This window comes from Heterodontus francisci, chromosome 43 (genome assembly GCF_036365525.1).
Source record: "Heterodontus francisci isolate sHetFra1 chromosome 43, sHetFra1.hap1, whole genome shotgun sequence".
In the NCBI taxonomy this organism is placed as follows: Eukaryota; Metazoa; Chordata; class Chondrichthyes; order Heterodontiformes; family Heterodontidae; genus Heterodontus; species Heterodontus francisci.
The window spans coordinates 11,629,240-11,648,100 of NC_090413.1; the positions used below are offsets into that span (position 1 = coordinate 11,629,240).

General features: G+C 50.8%; 1 protein-coding gene across 8 annotated transcripts in view; it reads right to left on the minus strand.

Moving 5' to 3' along the window:
* pbx4 (pre-B-cell leukemia transcription factor 4) overlaps nt 1-18,861 on the minus strand; it is a 609,025-nt gene that overhangs the window by 56,572 nt on the left and 533,592 nt on the right. For 7 of the 8 annotated variants that reach the window (XM_068020890.1, XM_068020886.1, XM_068020887.1 and 4 more), the window contains one exon: nt 16,170-16,259. In XM_068020890.1, the coding sequence (XP_067876991.1) occupies nt 16,170-16,259 (90 nt within the window). Of the gene's footprint in view, nt 1-16,169; nt 16,260-18,861 lie in introns of those variants that run through there. The other variant, XR_010970948.1, reaches the window with a different exon arrangement.

An 18,861-nucleotide genomic window follows, 5' to 3' on the forward strand; every position in this document is an offset into this window, starting at 1 on the left:
AAGGGAGGGTCAGTGCAATGGATAAGGCAGGGTCAGTGCAATGGGTAAGGCAGGGTCGGTGCAATCGGTAAGGCAGTGTCAGTGCAATGGGGAAGACAGGGTCAGTGCAATGGATAAGGCAGGGTCAGTGCAATGGGTAAGGCCGGGTCAGTGCAATGGATAAGGCAGGGTCAGTGCAATGGGTAAGACAGGGTCAGTGCAATGGATAAGGCAGGTTCATTGCAAGGGGTAAGGCAGGTCAGTGCAATGGATAAGGCAGGGTCAGTGCAATGGATAAGGCAGGGTCACTGCAATGGATAAGGCAGGGTCAGTGCAATGGGTAAGGCAGGGTCAGTGCAATGGATAAGGCAGGGTCAGTGCAATGGGTAAGACAGGGTCAGTGCAATGGATAAGGCAGGTTCATTGCAAGGGGTAAGGCAGGTCAGTGCAATGGATAAGGCAGGGTCAGTGCACTGGATAAGGCAGGGTCAGTGCAATGGTAAGGGAGGGTCAGTGCAATGGATAAGGCAGGGTCAGTGCAATGGGTAAGGCAGGGTCAGTGCAATGGGTAAGGGAGGGTCAGTGCAATGGGTAAGGGAGGGTCAGTGCAATGGGTAAGGCAGTGTCAGTGCAATGGGGAAGACAGGGTCACTGCAATGGATAAGGCAGGGACAGTGCAATGGGTAAGGGAGGGTCAGTGCAATGGGTAAGGCAGTGTCAGTGCAATGGGTAAGGCAGTGTCAGTGCAATGGGGAAGACAGGGTCAGTGCAATGGATAAGGCAGGGTCAGTGCAATGGGTAAGGCAGGGTCAGTGTAATGGATAAGGCAGGGTCAGTGCAATGGGTAAGGCAGGGTCAGTGCAATGGGTAAGACATGGTCAGTGCAATGGATAAGGCAGGGTCAGTGCAATGGGTCAGGCAGTGTCAGTGCAATGGGTAAGGGAGGGTCAGTGCAATGGGTAAGGCAGTGTCAGTGCAATGGGTAAGGCAGTGTCAGTGCAATGGGGAAGGCAGGGTCAGTGCAATGGGGAAGGCAGGGTCAGTGCAATGGATAAGGCAGGGTCAGTGCAATGGGTAAGACAGGGTCACTGCAGTGGATAAGGCAGGGTCACTGCAATGGATAAGGCAGGGTCAGTGCAATGGGTAAGACAGGGTCACTGCAATGGGTAAGGCAGGGTCAATGCAACGGGTAAGGCAGGCTCAGTGCAACGGGTAAGACAGGGTCAGTGCAACGAGTAAGACAGTGTCAGTGCAATGGATAAGGCAGGGTCACCGCAATGGATAAGGCAGGGTCAGTGCAATGGGTAAGACAGGGTCACTGCAATGGATAAGGCAGGGTCACTGCAATGGATAAGGCAGGGTCAGTGCAATGGGTAAGGCAGGGTCAGTGCAATGGGTAAGACAGGGTCACTGCAATGGATAAGGCAGGGTCACTGCAATGGATAAGGCAGGGTCAGTGCAATGGGTAAGACAGGGTCACTGCAATGGATAAGGCAGGGTCACTGCATTGGATAAGGCAGGGTCAGTGCAATGGGTAAGGCAGGGTTAGTGCAATGGGTAAGGCAGGGTCAGTGCAATGGATAAGGCAGGGTCAGTGCAATGGGTAAGACAGGGTCACTGCAATGGATAATGCAGGGTCAGTGCAATGGGTAAGGCAGGGTCAGTGCAATGGATAAGGCAGGGTCAGTGCAATGGGTAAGGCAGGTTCAGTGCAAGGGGTAAGGCAGGACTGTGCAATGGATAAGGCAGGTTCAGTGCAAGGGGTAAGGCAGGTCAGTGCAATGGGTAAGGCAGGGTCAGTGCAACGGGTAAGACAGGGTCACTGCAATGGATAAGGCAGGGTCAGTGCAATGGGTAAGTAAGGGTCACTGCAATGGATAAGGCAGGGTCAGTGCAATGGATAAGGCAGGGTCAGTGCAACGGGTAAGACAGGGTCAGTGCAATGGGTAAGACAGGGTCAGTGCAACGGGTAAGACAGGGTCAGTGCATTGGATAGGGCAGGGTCAGTGCAATGGGTAAGGCAGGGTCAGTGCAATGGATAAGGCAGGGTCAGTGCAATGGGTAAGGCAGGTTCAGTGCAAAGGGTAAGGCAGGTCAGTGCAATGGATAATGCAGGTTCAGTGCAAGGTTTAAGGCAGGTTCAGTGCAAGGTTTAAGGCAGGTTCAGTGCAATGGATAAGGCAGGTCAGTGCAATGGATAAGGCAGGGTCAGTGCAATGGGTAAGGCAGGTTCAGTGCAAGGGGTAAGGCAGGACTGTGCAATGGATAAGGCAGGTTCAGTGCAAGGGGTAAGGCAGGTCAGTGCAATGGATAAGGCAAGGTCAGTGCAATGGGTAAGACAGGGTCACTGCAATGGATAAGGCAGGGTCACTGCAATGGATAAGGCAGGCTCAGTGCAATGGGTAAGGCAGGGTCAGTGCAATGGATAAGGCAGGGTCAGTGCAATGGATAAGGCAGGGTCACTGCAATGGGTAAGGCAGCATCAGTGCAATGGATAAGGCAGGGTCAATGCAATGGGTAAGGCAGGGTCAGTGCAATGGGTAATGGAGGGTCAGTGCAATGGATAAGGCAGGGTCAGTGCAATGGGTAAGGCAGGTTCAGTGCAAGAGGTAAGGCAGGTCAGTGCAATGGATAAGGCAGGTTCAGTGCAAGGGGTAAGGAAGGTTCAGTGCAATGGGTAAGGCAGGTCAGTGCAATGGATAAGGCAGGGTCAGTGCAATGGGTAAGGCAGGGTCAGTGCAATGGGTAAGGGAGGGTCAGTGCAATGGGTAAGGGAGGGTCAGTGCAATGGGTAAGGCAGTGTCAGTGCAATGGGGAAGACAGGGTCACTGCAATGGATAAGGCAGGGACAGTGCAATGGGTAAGGGAGGGTCAGTGCAATGGGTAAGGCAGTGTCAGTGCAATGGGTAAGGCAGTGTCAGTGCAATGGGGAAGACAGGGTCAGTGCAATGGATAAGGCAGGGTCAGTGCAATGGGTAAGGCAGGGTCAGTGTAATGGATAAGGCAGGGTCAGTGCAATGGGTAAGGCAGGGTCAGTGCAATGGGTAAGACATGGTCAGTGCAATGGATAAGGCAGGGTCAGTGCAATGGGTCAGGCAGTGTCAGTGCAATGGGTAAGGGAGGGTCAGTGCAATGGGTAAGGCAGTGTCAGTGCAATGGGTAAGGCAGTGTCAGTGCAATGGGGAAGGCAGGGTCAGTGCAATGGGGAAGGCAGGGTCAGTGCAATGGATAAGGCAGGGTCAGTGCAATGGGTAAGACAGGGTCACTGCAGTGGATAAGGCAGGGTCACTGCAATGGATAAGGCAGGGTCAGTGCAATGGGTAAGACAGGGTCACTGCAATGGGTAAGGCAGGGTCAATGCAACGGGTAAGGCAGGCTCAGTGCAACGGGTAAGACAGGGTCAGTGCAACGAGTAAGACAGTGTCAGTGCAATGGATAAGGCAGGGTCACCGCAATGGATAAGGCAGGGTCAGTGCAATGGGTAAGACAGGGTCAGTCCAATGGGTAGACAGGGTCACTGCAATGGATAATGCAGGGTCAGTGCAATGGGTAAGGCAGGGTCAGTGCAATGGATAAGGCAGGGTCAGTGCAATGGGTAAGGCAGGTTCAGTGCAAGGGGTAAGGCAGGACTGTGCAATGGATAAGGCAGGTTCAGTGCAAGGGGTAAGGCAGGTCAGTGCAATGGGTAAGGCAGGGTCAGTGCAACGGGTAAGACAGGGTCACTGCAATGGATAAGGCAGGGTCAGTGCAATGGGTAAGTAAGGGTCACTGCAATGGATAAGGCAGGGTCAGTGCAATGGATAAGGCAGGGTCAGTGCAACGGGTAAGACAGGGTCAGTGCAATGGGTAAGACAGGGTCAGTGCAACGGGTAAGACAGGGTCAGTGCATTGGATAGGGCAGGGTCAGTGCAATGGGTAAGGCAGGGTCAGTGCAATGGATAAGGCAGGGTCAGTGCAATGGGTAAGGCAGGTTCAGTGCAAAGGGTAAGGCAGGTCAGTGCAATGGATAATGCAGGTTCAGTGCAAGGTTTAAGGCAGGTTCAGTGCAAGGTTTAAGGCAGGTTCAGTGCAATGGATAAGGCAGGTCAGTGCAATGGATAAGGCAGGGTCAGTGCAATGGGTAAGGCAGGTTCAGTGCAAGGGGTAAGGCAGGACTGTGCAATGGATAAGGCAGGTTCAGTGCAAGGGGTAAGGCAGGTCAGTGCAATGGATAAGGCAAGGTCAGTGCAATGGGTAAGACAGGGTCACTGCAATGGATAAGGCAGGGTCACTGCAATGGATAAGGCAGGCTCAGTGCAATGGGTAAGGCAGGGTCAGTGCAATGGATAAGGCAGGGTCAGTGCAATGGATAAGGCAGGGTCACTGCAATGGGTAAGGCAGCATCAGTGCAATGGATAAGGCAGGGTCAATGCAATGGGTAAGGCAGGGTCAGTGCAATGGGTAATGGAGGGTCAGTGCAATGGATAAGGCAGGGTCAGTGCAATGGGTAAGGCAGGTTCAGTGCAAGAGGTAAGGCAGGTCAGTGCAATGGATAAGGCAGGTTCAGTGCAAGGGGTAAGGAAGGTTCAGTGCAATGGGTAAGGCAGGTCAGTGCAATGGATAAGGCAGGTTCAGTGCAATGGGTAAGGCAGGTTCAGTGCAATGGGTAAGGCAGGTTCAGTGCAAGGGGTAAGGCAGGACTGTGCAATGGATAAGGCAGGTTCAGTGCAAGGGGTAAGGCAGGTCAGTGCAATGGGTAAGGCAGGGTCAGTGCAATGGGTAAGACAGGGTCAGTGCACTGGATAAGGCAGGGTCAATGCAATGGATAAGGAGGTTCAGTGCAACGGGTCAGGCAGGTTCAGTGCAATGGGTAAGGCAGGGTCAGTGCAATGGATAAGGCAGGGTCAGTGCAATGGATAAGGCAGGGTCAGTGCAATGGGTAAGACAGGGTCAGTGCACTGGATAAGGCAGGGTCAGTGCAATGCTAAGGGAGGGTCAGTGCAATGGATAAGGCAGGGTCAGTGCAATGGGTAAGGCAGGTTCAGTGCAAGGGGTAAGGCAGGTCTGTGCAATGGATAAGGCAGGTTCAGTGCAAGGGGTAAGGCAGGTCAGTGCAATGGATAAGGCATGGTCAGTGCAATGGGTAAGGCAGGGTCAGTGCAATGGGTACAACAGGGTCAGTGCACTGGATAAGGCAGGGTCAATGCAATGGATAAGGGAGGTTCAGTGCAACGGGTCAGGCAGGTTCAGTGCAATGGATAAGGCAGGGTCAGTGCACTGGAGAAGGCTGGGTCAGTGCAATGGTAAGGGAGGGTCAGTGCAATGGAGAAGGCAGGGTCAGTGCAATCGTAAGGGAGGATCAGTGCAATGGGTAAGGCAGTGTCAGTGCAATGGGCAAGGCAGTGTCAGTGCAATGGGGAAAACAGGGTCAGTGCAATGGATAAGTCAGGGTCAGTGCAATGGGTAAGGGATTTTCAGTGCAACGGGTAAGACAGGTTCAGTGCAACGGGTAAGACAGGGTGAGTGCAACGGATAAGACAGGGTCAGTGCAATGGATAAGGCAGGGTCAGTACAATGGATAAGGCAGGGTCAGTGCAATGGGTAAGGCAGGGTCAGTGCAATGGGTAAGACAGGGTCACTGCAATGGATAAGGCAGGGTCAGTGCAATGGGTAAGGCAGGGTCAGTGCAATGGGTAAGGCAGGGTCAGTGCAACGGGTAAGACAGGGTCAGGACAACGAGTAAGACAGGGTCAGTGCAATGGATAAGGCAGGGTCACTGCAATGGATAAGGCAGGGTCAGTGCAATGGGTAAGACAGGGTCACTGCAATGGATAAGGCAGGGTCACTGCAATGGATAAGGCAGGGTCAGTGCAATGGGTAAGGCAGGGTCAGTGCAATGGGTAAGACAGGGTCACTGCAATGGATAAGGCAGGGTCACTGCAATGGGTAAGACAGGGTCACTGCAATGGATAAGGCAGAGTCACTGCAATGGATAAGGCAGGGTCACTGCAATGGATAAGGCAGGGTCAGTGCAATGGGTAAGGCAGGGTCAGTGCAATGGATAAGGCAGGGTCAGTGCAATGGGTAAGACAGGGTCAGTGCAATGGATAAGGCAGGTTCATTGCAAGGGGTAAGGCAGGTCAGTGCAATGGATAAGGCAGGGTCACTGCAATGGATAAGGCAGGGTCAGTGCAATGGGTAAGGCACGGTCAGTGCAATGGATAAGGCAGGGTCAGTGCAATGGGTAAGACAGGGTCAGTGCAATGGATAAGGCAGGTTCATTGCAAGGGGTAAGGCAGGTCAGTGCAATGGATAAGGCAGGGTCAGTGCACTGGATAAGGCAGGGTCAGTGCACTGGATAAGGCAGGGTCACTGCAATGGATAAGGCAGGGTCAGTGCAATGGGTAAGGCAGGGTCAGTGCAATGGGTAAGACAGGGTCACTGCAATGGATAAGGCAGGGTCACTGCAATGGGTAAGACAGGGTCACTGCAATGGATAAGGCAGAGTCACTGCAATGGATAAGGCAGGGTCACTGCAATGGATAAGGCAGGGTCAGTGCAATGGGTAAGGCAGGGTCAGTGCAATGGATAAGGCAGGGTCAGTGCAATGGGTAAGACAGGGTCAGTGCAATGGATAAGGCAGGTTCATTGCAAGGGGTAAGGCAGGTCAGTGCAATGGATAAGGCAGGGTCAGTGCACTGGATAAGGCAGGGTCAGTGCAATGGTAAGGGAGGGTCAGTGCAATGGATAAGGCAGGGTCAGTGCAATGGGTAAGGCAGGGTCGGTGCAATCGGTAAGGCAGTGTCAGTGCAATGGGGAAGACAGGGTCAGTGCAATGGATAAGGCAGGGTCAGTGCAATGGGTAAGACAGGGTCAGTGCACTGGATAAGGCAGGGTCAGTGCAATGGTAAGGGAGTGTCAGTGCAATGGATAAGGCAGGGTCAGTGCAATGGGTAAGGCAGGGTCAGTGCAACGGGTAAGACAGGGTCAGTACAACGAGTAAGACAGGGTCAGTGCAATGGATAAGGCAGGGTCACTGCAATGGATAAGACAGGGTCAGTGCAATGGATAAGGCAGGGTCACTGCAATGGATAAGGCAGGGTCAGTGCAATGGGTAAGACAGGGTCACTGCAATGGATAAGGCAGGGTCACTGCAATGGATAAGGCAGGGTCAGTGCAATGGGTAAGGCAGGGTCAGTGTAATGGGTAAGACAGGGTCACTGCAATGGATAAGGCAGGGTCACTGCAATGGATAAGGCAGGGTCAGTGCAATGGGTAAGACAGGGTCACTGCAATGGATAAGGCAGGGTCACTGCAATGGATAAGGCAGGGTCAGTGCAATGGGTAAGGCAGGGTCAGTGCAATGGGTAAGACAGGGTCACTGCAATGGATAAGGCAGGGTCAGTGCAATGGGTACGACAGGGTCACTGCAATGGATAAGGCAGGGTCACTGCAATGGATAAGGCAGGGTCAGTGCAATGGGTAAGGCAGGGTCAGTGCAATGGATAAGGCAGGGTCAGTGCAATGGATAAGGCAGGGTCAGTGCAATGGGTAAGACAGGGTCAGTGCAATGGATAAGGCAGGTTCATTGCAAGGGATAAGGCAGGTCAGTGCAATGGATAAGGCAGGGTCAGTGCAATGGATAAGGCAGGGTCAGTGCAATGGGTAAGACAGGGTCTGTGCACTGGATAAGGCAGGGTCAGTGCAATGGTAAGGGAGGGTCAGTGCAATGGATAAGGCAGGGTCAGTGCAATGGGTAAGACAGGGTCAGTGCACTGGATAAGGCAGGGTCAGTGCAATGGTAAGGGACAGTCAGTGCAATGGGTAAGGCAGGGTCAGTGCAATGGGTAAGACAGGGTCACTGCAATGGATAAGGCAGAGTCACTGCAATGGATAAGGCAGGGTCACTGCAATGGATAAGGCAGGGTCAGTGCAATGGGTAAGGCAGGGTCAGTGCAATGGATAAGGCAGGGTCAGTGCAATGGGTAAGACAGGGTCAGTGCAATGGATAAGGCAGGTTCATTGCAAGGGGTAAGGCAGGTCAGTGCAATGGATAAGGCAGGGTCACTGCAATGGATAAGGCAGGGTCAGTGCAATGGGTAAGGCACGGTCAGTGCAATGGATAAGGCAGGGTCAGTGCAATGGGTAAGACAGGGTCAGTGCAATGGATAAGGCAGGTTCATTGCAAGGGGTAAGGCAGGTCAGTGCAATGGATAAGGCAGGGTCAGTGCACTGGATAAGGCAGGGTCAGTGCAATGGTAAGGGAGGGTCAGTGCAATGGATAAGGCAGGGTCAGTGCAATGGGTAAGGCAGGGTCGGTGCAATCGGTAAGGCAGTGTCAGTGCAATGGGGAAGACAGGGTCAGTGCAATGGATAAGGCAGGGTCAGTGCAATGGGTAAGACAGGGTCAGTGCACTGGATAAGGCAGGGTCAGTGCAATGGTAAGGGAGTGTCAGTGCAATGGATAAGGCAGGGTCAGTGCAATGGGTAAGGCAGGGTCAGTGCAACGGGTAAGACAGGGTCAGTACAACGAGTAAGACAGGGTCAGTGCAATGGATAAGGCAGGGTCACTGCAATGGATAAGACAGGGTCAGTGCAATGGATAAGGCAGGGTCACTGCAATGGATAAGGCAGGGTCAGTGCAATGGGTAAGACAGGGTCACTGCAATGGATAAGGCAGGGTCACTGCAATGGATAAGGCAGGGTCAGTGCAATGGGTAAGGCAGGGTCAGTGTAATGGGTAAGACAGGGTCACTGCAATGGATAAGGCAGGGTCACTGCAATGGATAAGGCAGGGTCAGTGCAATGGGTAAGACAGGGTCACTGCAATGGATAAGGCAGGGTCACTGCAATGGATAAGGCAGGGTCAGTGCAATGGGTAAGGCAGGGTCAGTGCAATGGGTAAGACAGGGTCACTGCAATGGATAAGGCAGGGTCAGTGCAATGGGTACGACAGGGTCACTGCAATGGATAAGGCAGGGTCACTGCAATGGATAAGGCAGGGTCAGTGCAATGGGTAAGGCAGGGTCAGTGCAATGGATAAGGCAGGGTCAGTGCAATGGATAAGGCAGGGTCAGTGCAATGGGTAAGACAGGGTCAGTGCAATGGATAAGGCAGGTTCATTGCAAGGGGTAAGGCAGGTCAGTGCAATGGATAAGGCAGGGTCAGTGCAATGGATAAGGCAGGGTCAGTGCAATGGGTAAGACAGGGTCTGTGCACTGGATAAGGCAGGGTCAGTGCAATGGTAAGGGAGGGTCAGTGCAATGGATAAGGCAGGGTCAGTGCAATGGGTAAGGCAGGGTCAGTGCAATCGGTAAGGCAGTGTCAGTGCAATGGGGAAGACAGGGTCAGTGCAATGGATAAGGCAGGGTCAGTGCAATGGATAAGGCAGGGTCAGTGCAATGGGTAAGACAGGGTCAGTGCACTGGATAAGGCAGGGTCAGTGCAATGGTAAGGGACAGTCAGTGCAATGGGTAAGGCAGGGTCAGTGCAATGGGTAAGGCAGTGTCAGTGCAATGGGGAAGACAGGGTCAGTGCAATGGATAAGGCAGGGTCAGTGCAATGGGTAAGGGAGGGTCAGTGAAATGGGTAAGGCAGTGTCAGTGCAATGGGGAAGACAGGGTCACTGCAATGGATAAGGCAGGGTCAGTGCAATGGGTAAGGGAGGGTCAGTGCAATGGGTAAGGCAGTGTCAGTGCAATGGGTAAGGCAGTGTCAGTGCAATGGGGAAGACAGGGTCAGTGCAATGGGTAAGGCAGGGTCAGTGCAATGGATAAGGCAGGGTCAGTGCAATGGGTAAGGCAGGGTCAGTGCAATGGGTAAGACAGGGTCAGTGCAATGGAAAAGGCAGGGTCAGTGCAATGGGTCAGGCAGTGTCAGTGCACTGGATAAGGCAGGGTCAGTGCAATGGTCAGGGAGGGTCAGTGCAATGGATAAGGCAGGGTCAGTGCAATGGGTAAGGCAGGGTCAGTGCAATCGGTAAGGCAGTGTCAGTACAATGGGGAAGACAGGGTCAGTGCAATGGATAAGGCAGGGTCAGTGCAATGGATAAGGCAGGGTCATTGCAATGGGTAAGACAGGGTCAGTGCACTGGATAAGGCAGGGTCAGTGCAATGGTAAGGGAGAGTCAGTGCAATGGGTAAGGCAGGGTCAGTGCAATGGGTAAGGCAGTGTCAGTGCAATGGGGAAGACAGGGTCAGTGCAATGGATAAGGCAGGGTCAGTGCAATGGGTAAGGGAGGGTCAGTGCAATGGGTAAGGCAGTGTAAGGGAGGGTCAGTGCAATGGGTTAGGCAGTGTCAGTGCAATGGGGAAGGCAGGGTCAGTGCAATGGATAAGGCAGGGTCAGTGCAATGGGTAAGGGAGGGTCAGTGCAATGGATAAGGCAGGGTCAGTGCAATGGATAAGGCAAGGTCAGTGCAATGGATAAGGCAAGGTCAGTGCAATGGGTAAGGCAGGGTCAGTGCAATGGGTAAGACAGGGTCAGTGCACTGGATAAGGCAGGGTCAGTGCAATGGGTAAGGCAGGTTCAGTGCAAGGGGTAAGGCAGGTCTGTGCAATGGATAAGGGAGGCTCAGTGCAACGGGTCAGGCAGGTTCAGTGCAATGGGTAAGGCAGGTCAGTGCAATGGATAAGGCAGGGTCAGTGCAATGGGTAAGGCAGGTCTGTGCAATGGATAAGGCAGGTTCAGTGCAAGGGGTAAGGCAGGTCAGTGCAATGGATAAGGCATGGTCAGTGCAATGGGTAAGGCAGGGTCAGTGCAATGGGTAAGACAGGGTCAGTGCACTGGAGAAGGCAGGGTCAGTGCAATGGTAAGGGAGGTTCAGTGCAACGGGTCAGGCAAGTTCAGTGCAATGGATAAGGCAGGGTCAGTGCAATGGGTAAGGCAGGGTCAGTGCAATGGGTAAGACAGGGTCAGTGCACTGGAGAAGGCAGGGTCAGTGCAATGGTAAGGGGGGGTCAGTGCAATGGAGAAGGCAGGGTCAGTGCAATCGTATGGGAGGATCATTGCAATGGGTAAGGCAGTGTCAGTGCAATGGGGAAAACAGGGTCAGTGCAATGGATAAGGCAGGGTCAGTGCAATGGGTAAGGCAGGGTCAGTGCAATGGGTAAGGGATTTTCAGTGCAACGGGTCAGACAGGTTCAGTGCAACGGGTAAGACAGGGTCAGTGCAACGGATAAGGCAGGGTCAGTGCAACGGATAAGGCAGGGTCAGTGCAATGGATAAGGCAGGGTCAGTGCAATGGGTAAGACAGGGTCAGTGCAATGGATAAGGCAGGGTCAGTGCAATGGATAAGGCAGGGTCAGTGCAATGGGTAAGACAGGGTCACTGCAATGGATAAGGCAGGGTCAATGCAACGGGTAAGACAGGGTCAGTGCAACGGGTAAGACAGGGTCAGTACAACGAGTAAGACAGGGTCAGTGCAATGGATAAGGCAGGGTCACTGCAATGGATAAGACAGGGTCACTGCAATGGATAAGGCAGGGTCACTGCAATGGATAAGGCAGGGTCAGTGCAATGGGTAAGACAGGGTCACTGCAATGGATAAGGCAGGGTCACTGCAATGGGTAAGGCAGGGTCAGTGCAATGGGTAAGGCAGGGTCAGTGCAATGGGTAAGACAGGGTCACTGCAATGGATAAGGCAGGGTCAGTGCAATGGGTAAGACAGGGTCACTGCAATGGATAAGGCAGGGTCACTGCAATGGATAAGGCAGGGTCAGTGCAATGGGTAAGGCAGGGTCAGTGCAATGGATAAGGCAGGGTCAGTGTAATGGATAAGGCAGGGTAAGTGCAATGGGTAAGACAGGGTCACTGCAATGGATATGGCAGGGTCACTGCAATGGATAAGGCAGGGTCAGTGCAATGGGTAAGACAGGGTCACTGCAATGGGTAAGGCAGGGTCAATGCAACGGGTAAGGCAGGGTCAGTGCAACGGGTAAGACAGGGTCAGTGCAACGAGTAAGACAGGGTCAGTGCAACGGATAAGGCAGGGTCACTGCAACGGATAAGGCAGGGTCAGTGCAATGGGTAAGACAGGGTCACTGCAATGGATAAGGCAGGGTCACTGCAATGGATAAGGCAGGGTCAGTGCAATGGGTAAGACAGGGTCACTGCAATGGGTAAGGCAGGGTCAATGCAACGGGTAAGGCAGGCTCAGTGCAACGGGTAAGACAGGGTCAGTGCAACGAGTAAGACAGTGTCAGTGCAATGGATAAGGCAGGGTCACTGCAATGGATAAGGCAGGGTCAGTGCAATGGGTAAGACAGGGTCACTGCAATGGATAAGGCAGGGTCACTGCAATGGATAAGGCAGGGTCAGTGCAATGGGTAAGGCAGGGTCAGTGCAATGGGTAAGACAGGGTCAGTGCAATGGATAGGGCAGGGCCAGTGCAATGGGTAAGGCAGGGTCAGTGCAATGGGTAATGGAGGGTCAGTGCAATGGATAAGACAGGGTCAGTGCAATGGGTAAGGCAGGTTCAGTGCAATGGGTAAGGCAGGTTCAGTGCAAGGGGTAAGGCAGGTCAGTGCAATGGATAAGGCAGGTTCAGTGCAAGGGGTAAGGCAGGTTCAGTGCAATGGGTAAGGCAGGTCAGTGCAATGGATAAGGCAGGGTCAGTGCAAGGGCTAAGACAGGGTCAGTGCAATGGGTAAGACAGGGTCTGTGCAATGCTTAGGACAGGGTCAGTGCAATGGGTAAGACAGGGTCAGTGCAATGCTTAGGACAGGGTCAGTGCAATGGGTAAGACAGGGTCAGTGCAATGGGTAAGGCAGGGTCAGTGCAATGCTTCGGACAGGGTCAGTGCAATGGGTAAGGCAGGGTCAGTGGAATGCTTAGGACAGGGTCAGTGCAATGGGTAAGGCAGGGTCAGTGGAATGCTTAGGACAGGGTCAGTGCAATGGGTAAGACAGGGTCAGTGCAATGCTTCGGACAGGGTCAGTGCAATGGGTAAGACAGGGTCAGTGCAATGGGTAAGGCAGGGTCAGTGCAACGGGTACGACAGTGTCAGTGCAATGGGTAAGGCAGGGTCAGTGCAGTGGGTAAGACAGGGTCAGTGCAATGGGTAAGGCAGGGTCAGTGCAATGGGTAAGACAGGGTCAGTGCAATGTTTATGACAGGGTCAGTGCAATGGGTAAGACAGGGTCAGTGCAATGCTTAGGACAGGGTCAGTGCAAGGGTAAGGCAGGGTCAGTGCAATGGGTAAGACAGGGTCAGTGCAATGCTTAGGACAGGGTCAGTGCAATGGGTAAGACAGGGTCAGTGCAATGGGTGAGACAGGGTCAGTGCAATTCTTAGGACAGGGTCAATGCAATGGGTAAGACAGGGTCAGTGCAATGGGTGAGACAGGGTCAGTGCAATGCTTTGGACTGGGTCAGTGCAATGGGTAAGGCAGGGTCAGTGCAATGGGTGAGACAGGGTCAGTGCAATGGGTGAGACAGGGTCAGTGCAATGCTCAGGACAGGGTCAGTGCAATGGGTAAGGCAGGGTCAGTGCAATGCTTAGGACAGGGTCAGTGCAATGGGTAAGACAGGGTCAGTGCAATGCTTCGCACAGGGTCAGTGCAATGGGTAAGACAGGGTCAGTGCAATGGAACACTATCAAGAAGAAAAGGCTGCAGCCCAAGAGCAGGTAAATTGCACGGTGGGTGGGTGCAGTATGGCCTTTAGGGTCAGAGGGTGATCGCGGGGTCATCGGAGACTGTTTAGGGGCAGATAAGGAGGGTGGGGTGAGTGCTGGGTGATGGGGGGAGAAGGGGTTCCTCATGGCGGAGGGTTTCTGTGTGGGTGGGGGGAGGGGCAGAGGAGGACAAGTTCCATATGAAATAGGAGCAGGAATAGACCGTAAAGCCCTCAAGCCTGCTCCACCATTCAATATGATTATGGCTGATCTACAACCTCAACTCAACTTTCCTACCTGCTCCCCATATCCCTTGAGTTCCTGAGACACAAAAATCTAGCTTAGCCTTGAATATACTCAACAATAGATATCCACAACCCTCTGGAGTAATGAATTCCAAAGATTCACAACATGCTGAGTGGTGAAATTTCTTCTCATCTCAGTCCTAAATGATTAGCCCCTTATCCTGAGACTGTGCCCCCCGTGTTCTAGATTCCCCAGCCAGGGGAAACAACCTCTCAGTGTCTACCCTGTCAAACCCCTTCAGAATCTTGTATATTTCAATGAGATCACCTTTCATTCTGCTGAACTTCATGAGTATAGGCACAATTTACTCAGCCTCTCATCATAAGACAATCCTTTCATCCCAGGGACCAATCTCGTGAACCTTCGCTGTACTGCCTCCAATGCAAGTATATCCTTCCTTAGATACGGAGACCAAAACTGTGCACAGTACTCCAGGTGTGGCCTCACGAAAGCCCTGTACAACTGTAGCAAGACTTCCTTATTCTTGTACTCCAGTCCCCTTGCAATAAAGGCCAACTCGCCATTTGCTTTTCTAACTGCTTGCTGTACCTAACTGTCTGTTGGAATGGGGGGTGGGGGGGTGCGGGGAAGTGGAGTGGCCAGAAAGAGCAGCAAGGGTGGGGGGAGCAGAGCTTGATGCATGCATGTATTCCCGTTGGCGTTAGATTGCTGTACGCGTAAAGCTGCATGCGCAGTGGCTGACCAGGCGTGTTGCCTGAAGATGCACACATCCCGCGATGACGTCATCGGCGCATGCGCTAACCAGTCCTGGCAAGTCGGAACGCAGCACATGCGCAGAGTGCAGGAGCCCGTCTGCGCAAGTGCACACCTTGGCGCAGCCTGATGACGTCAGTGGCCGGCTGCGTTGTCAGGAATCACTTTGAATATTTAAATAAGTGACCTGTTTTCTGGGAGTGGGTCGGTTACCCATCTCCTCCCCATCCCGCCTTCATTAAAATCAGAAACGTGGGTTGGGTTTGGTTTTGATATTTCCAAAATGTTTTTAACGTCCCACCTGACAGAAATTGAAGTTCCAGTGTAGCCCCATTCTCAATGACACAGCACTGGAAGGCACAACAAGCAGCCACACTCTTTAAGCAACTTGGTAAAATATACTGGTGCAACATTGCTAGACGTCAGACAGTCTAATAATCTTATGGAATGCAGCACAGCTCTGCTGTAAAAAGCACTTAAAGGATTATTCAACGCTGTGCAGTATGCACACACACACACGTGCACACTTACATTCAGATATCAGTTAACTGAACTGTTCGGAAAATTTTCCTCCATTCTCATAATTTAGAGACAGGCTGGATTTATACCAGCCCTCTGGGAGGTGGGATGCCTTGTAAAATAGTGGCAAAAGGTGCTGGGAGGGGAGCCCGGCATCTTCCTGCTGCCAGAAAATATTACCAGCAGCAGGAACCTCAGTGGCACGGCCACCCGCCAACCAGAGGCAGGCGGCCAATTAAATCAATTAATTGGCCAATTATTGGCCACTTCCCACCCCACTGGCATTTTACCAGCATCGAGAGGGGCGGCTGCCACATTGGGAGACCACCAGGTAAATTGTGCTGGCTCCCCAGCAGGTTACTGGGAAGCGGTGCGGGGGGGTGGGGGGGAACCCTTCTTTATGGCCGCTCTATGGCCCACAGAGAGACCACCCAGCAACAGTGACTGCCCCCCATGGCTGCTGGAGAGAACACCCCTCTACTTGATGGGCAAAACTGTCTGGCCCCGGCACATTAAAAAAAAACTTACTGGCCTTTGAGGGCACTTCAACATGGAGGTGCCCTCTTCCAGCAGCCTAAACAGTGTCATTTCTATTCGTGGCGCTGCCAAGGCTGCTGGCCCTTTGATTGGGCCAGAGTTCTGGGTGGTGAGGTGACATCCTCAACTGGGCGCCAGTAAATTGCCACCCAGGGTCCCACCGCCCACCTGTGTGGGCTTTGATAAAATTCCAGCCATGATCCTGCCAACTGACAGAGCCATTGACTTTCAACAAAATGGCACTCAGACCATCTGTGGCTCACAGCTTACAGCAGACGAGGCTGCGAATGGTGGTCAGACACAAACAAGGGTCACAAGTGATGAAAGCAAAGCACAGATGGCAGCCGGGTCATATTCGGAACACCCCAGTCATCCCCACAGACACTGCATACAGTAGAGTGTGAGTGAGGATTCAGATGAGCTCATCAAATAAAAATTACTATATCAAAAATGACAAAGAACTTTCAACTCATAAAGGGTGAAAGCTGCTTGGGTGTGAAATTAGAAAAGCTGTTTCTTACATCTATACGTCTTGGGGTGTACATCTGGCTTGCCGCCATCTCATCACTGTATCCGCCTGTCTGGTGTATAACATGACGCAGGGAATCCACCTACAGGGGAAAATAGGTCAACTTAGAAGATTTTCCACACATTACAGAGAGGGTTATTGGTCTTAATTCATCATCCTCCAGCCCCCATTTTCATAATGAACGATGACAAAATGGGAACTTGTACCTGTGTTAGTCGAGGGTGATTCCCAGGCCAGCATTGTGGGAATCTCATACCCCTGTAACAATCCCAACCTCAAATCAAAATTTAAGCCTGGATTCAAATTCCATTCCCAATTCCCTTTTAGAATCTCTTCCCTTAAATTAACATTAATTTTCAAAGGTTATGGATTACGCAGAAGATTTCAGTTAACTGATAGTTAGCATTTTATTTTTTTATCTTGGAGGGGGTCATCGAGTATATTATGTTTGCAGTTGGCACAGGACCGCAGTGTAAATGGTGAAAAATGCCGATGCACAATATACATTATCTTGTCTGCTTCCAGCTATGAAGGTGAAAGTTCCAGTGCTGTTACTCTGGACTGGATGGTATTGGAGAATCATGCTAGGTACAGAGTGATGCTTCAATTCCTGCTCAGTAATAGCTTCACATCACTGTACTAGACTGTGTGTGGCTTGCTTTGTTTGTTCAGTTGGTCACATTTTTATCAGTCATTTAAAAGCATAGCGACACCAGCACTCACTTCTAGTATTACTGCTGTATTTGAAGAATACCTTAAAAGGTCATTTTAATATAAAAGAGGGAGCTTCTTAGAGGAGTCCAAGATGACAGCTGAGTTTCTGAGTTTAGCAGCAATTTCTTCTTTTGTCCAAGGACAGCCTTTACACCCTGTTTCAGAAACATGGAGACCTGGACACAACTCACTTCAGATTGCTATTAAAGATGAGTTATAAAAGCTGAAACACCACAGTACCCCAACATATTGGACTTTGAATATAGATCTGTGATTGAGAATAGCACTGCTGAGGAGAGTTTAGGATAGTATTTTAAGTCAGCTTCTTCCATCAGCTATTCAGGTGAAAATATTTTAAAGGGTAAAAAAATTTCTAGTTTTACTGCTTCTTAAACCACCAGTAATTAGGTGCTGAAAAGTTATTTTGGATAAATGTGCTCATATCAGACTATTGGACAGAGTTGCTGCTTTATCGTCCTGATATTAATTAAAAAGCAAGGATATATTTGGGCATAATTTTTACTGAAGAAATTGATATGTTGCCCTGAAATTACACCATGGGATACACTTCAAATGTTTGTTTGAAATTCCCGTCTCTGCTATTTCATTGGAGGCATTTATCAGTTCAAAACAAACATTGTTACCACAAGGAGTAGTTGAGGTAAATAGCATGAACGTACTTAAGGGGAACTAGATAAGCACACGAGGGAGAAAGGAACATAAAGATGTGCTGATAGGGTGAGATGAAGAGGCTCAGGTGGAGCATAAACGACAGCACAACCATGTTAAGCTAAATGGCCAGTTTCTGTGCTGTAAACACAATGTAACAGGGCAATGCCTATGCTGAGTAGTGGAGATGGGATTCATGAAGCATCACATGACCATTTCATGATGTTAAAGGACTATGACTGAGACAACAGGTTACAAACAAGGGCTGCGCAATGATGTGTCAGCAATGACATATGCTAAATTTAATGTTCTTTCAAAAAAGATTTCTTAGAAGCTGCTGCAGTGGTTCATGCTGATAGCTAATAAAGCAGCTGCAGTAACAAGGTCTTACAGAGAAGAACATAAGAACATAAGAAATATGAGCTGGTGTAGGCCATTTGGACCTTTGAGTCTATTCCACCATTCAATACAATCGTGGCTAACCTTCAGCCTTAACTCCACTTTCCTGTACTATCCCCATATGCCTTAATATCCAAAAACCTATACTCAACGTATGAGCATCCACAACTCTCTGGGGTAGAGAATTCCAAAGATTCATAATCCTGAGTGAAAAGATTTCTCCTCATCTCAGTTCTAATTCCTTATTCCGATACTGTGACCCCTAGTTTAGACTCCCCGGACAGTGGAAACATCATCCCAGCATCTACTCTAGCAACACCTTAACAATTTTATATGCTTCAATTAGATTATTTTTCAATCTTCTAAATTACAGGGAATATAGGCCTAGTCTACTCAATCTTTCCTCATAAGACAATCCCCTCATCGCAGGAATCAGTCTCGTGAATCTTCGTTGCACTCCCTCCAAGGCTGATTAGGGGACTAAAAGTGTACAAAGTACTTCAGATGTAGTCTCACCAAGGCCCTATATAACTGCAGTAAAACGTCTTCATTCTTATACTCCTATTCCTTTGGAATAAAGGCCAACATACCATAAGCTTTCCTAATTATTTACTGTATCTGTATGCTAACTTCCTGCGATTCTTGTAAAAGGACACCCAGGTCCCTCGCAATACCAAAATTTCCCAGTCTCTCACCATGTAAAAATATTCTGCTTTTTCTATTTTTCCTTCTATAGTGGATTACTTCATATTTCCCCACATTATATTCCATCTGCCATGTTCTTTCCCACTCACTGAAACTGTTCATATCCCTTTGCAATCGAAAGCTAGTCTCAGTAATGGTGCCATGAAGCTATCATCGATCGTCATAAAAACCCATCTGGTTCACTAATGTCCTACATG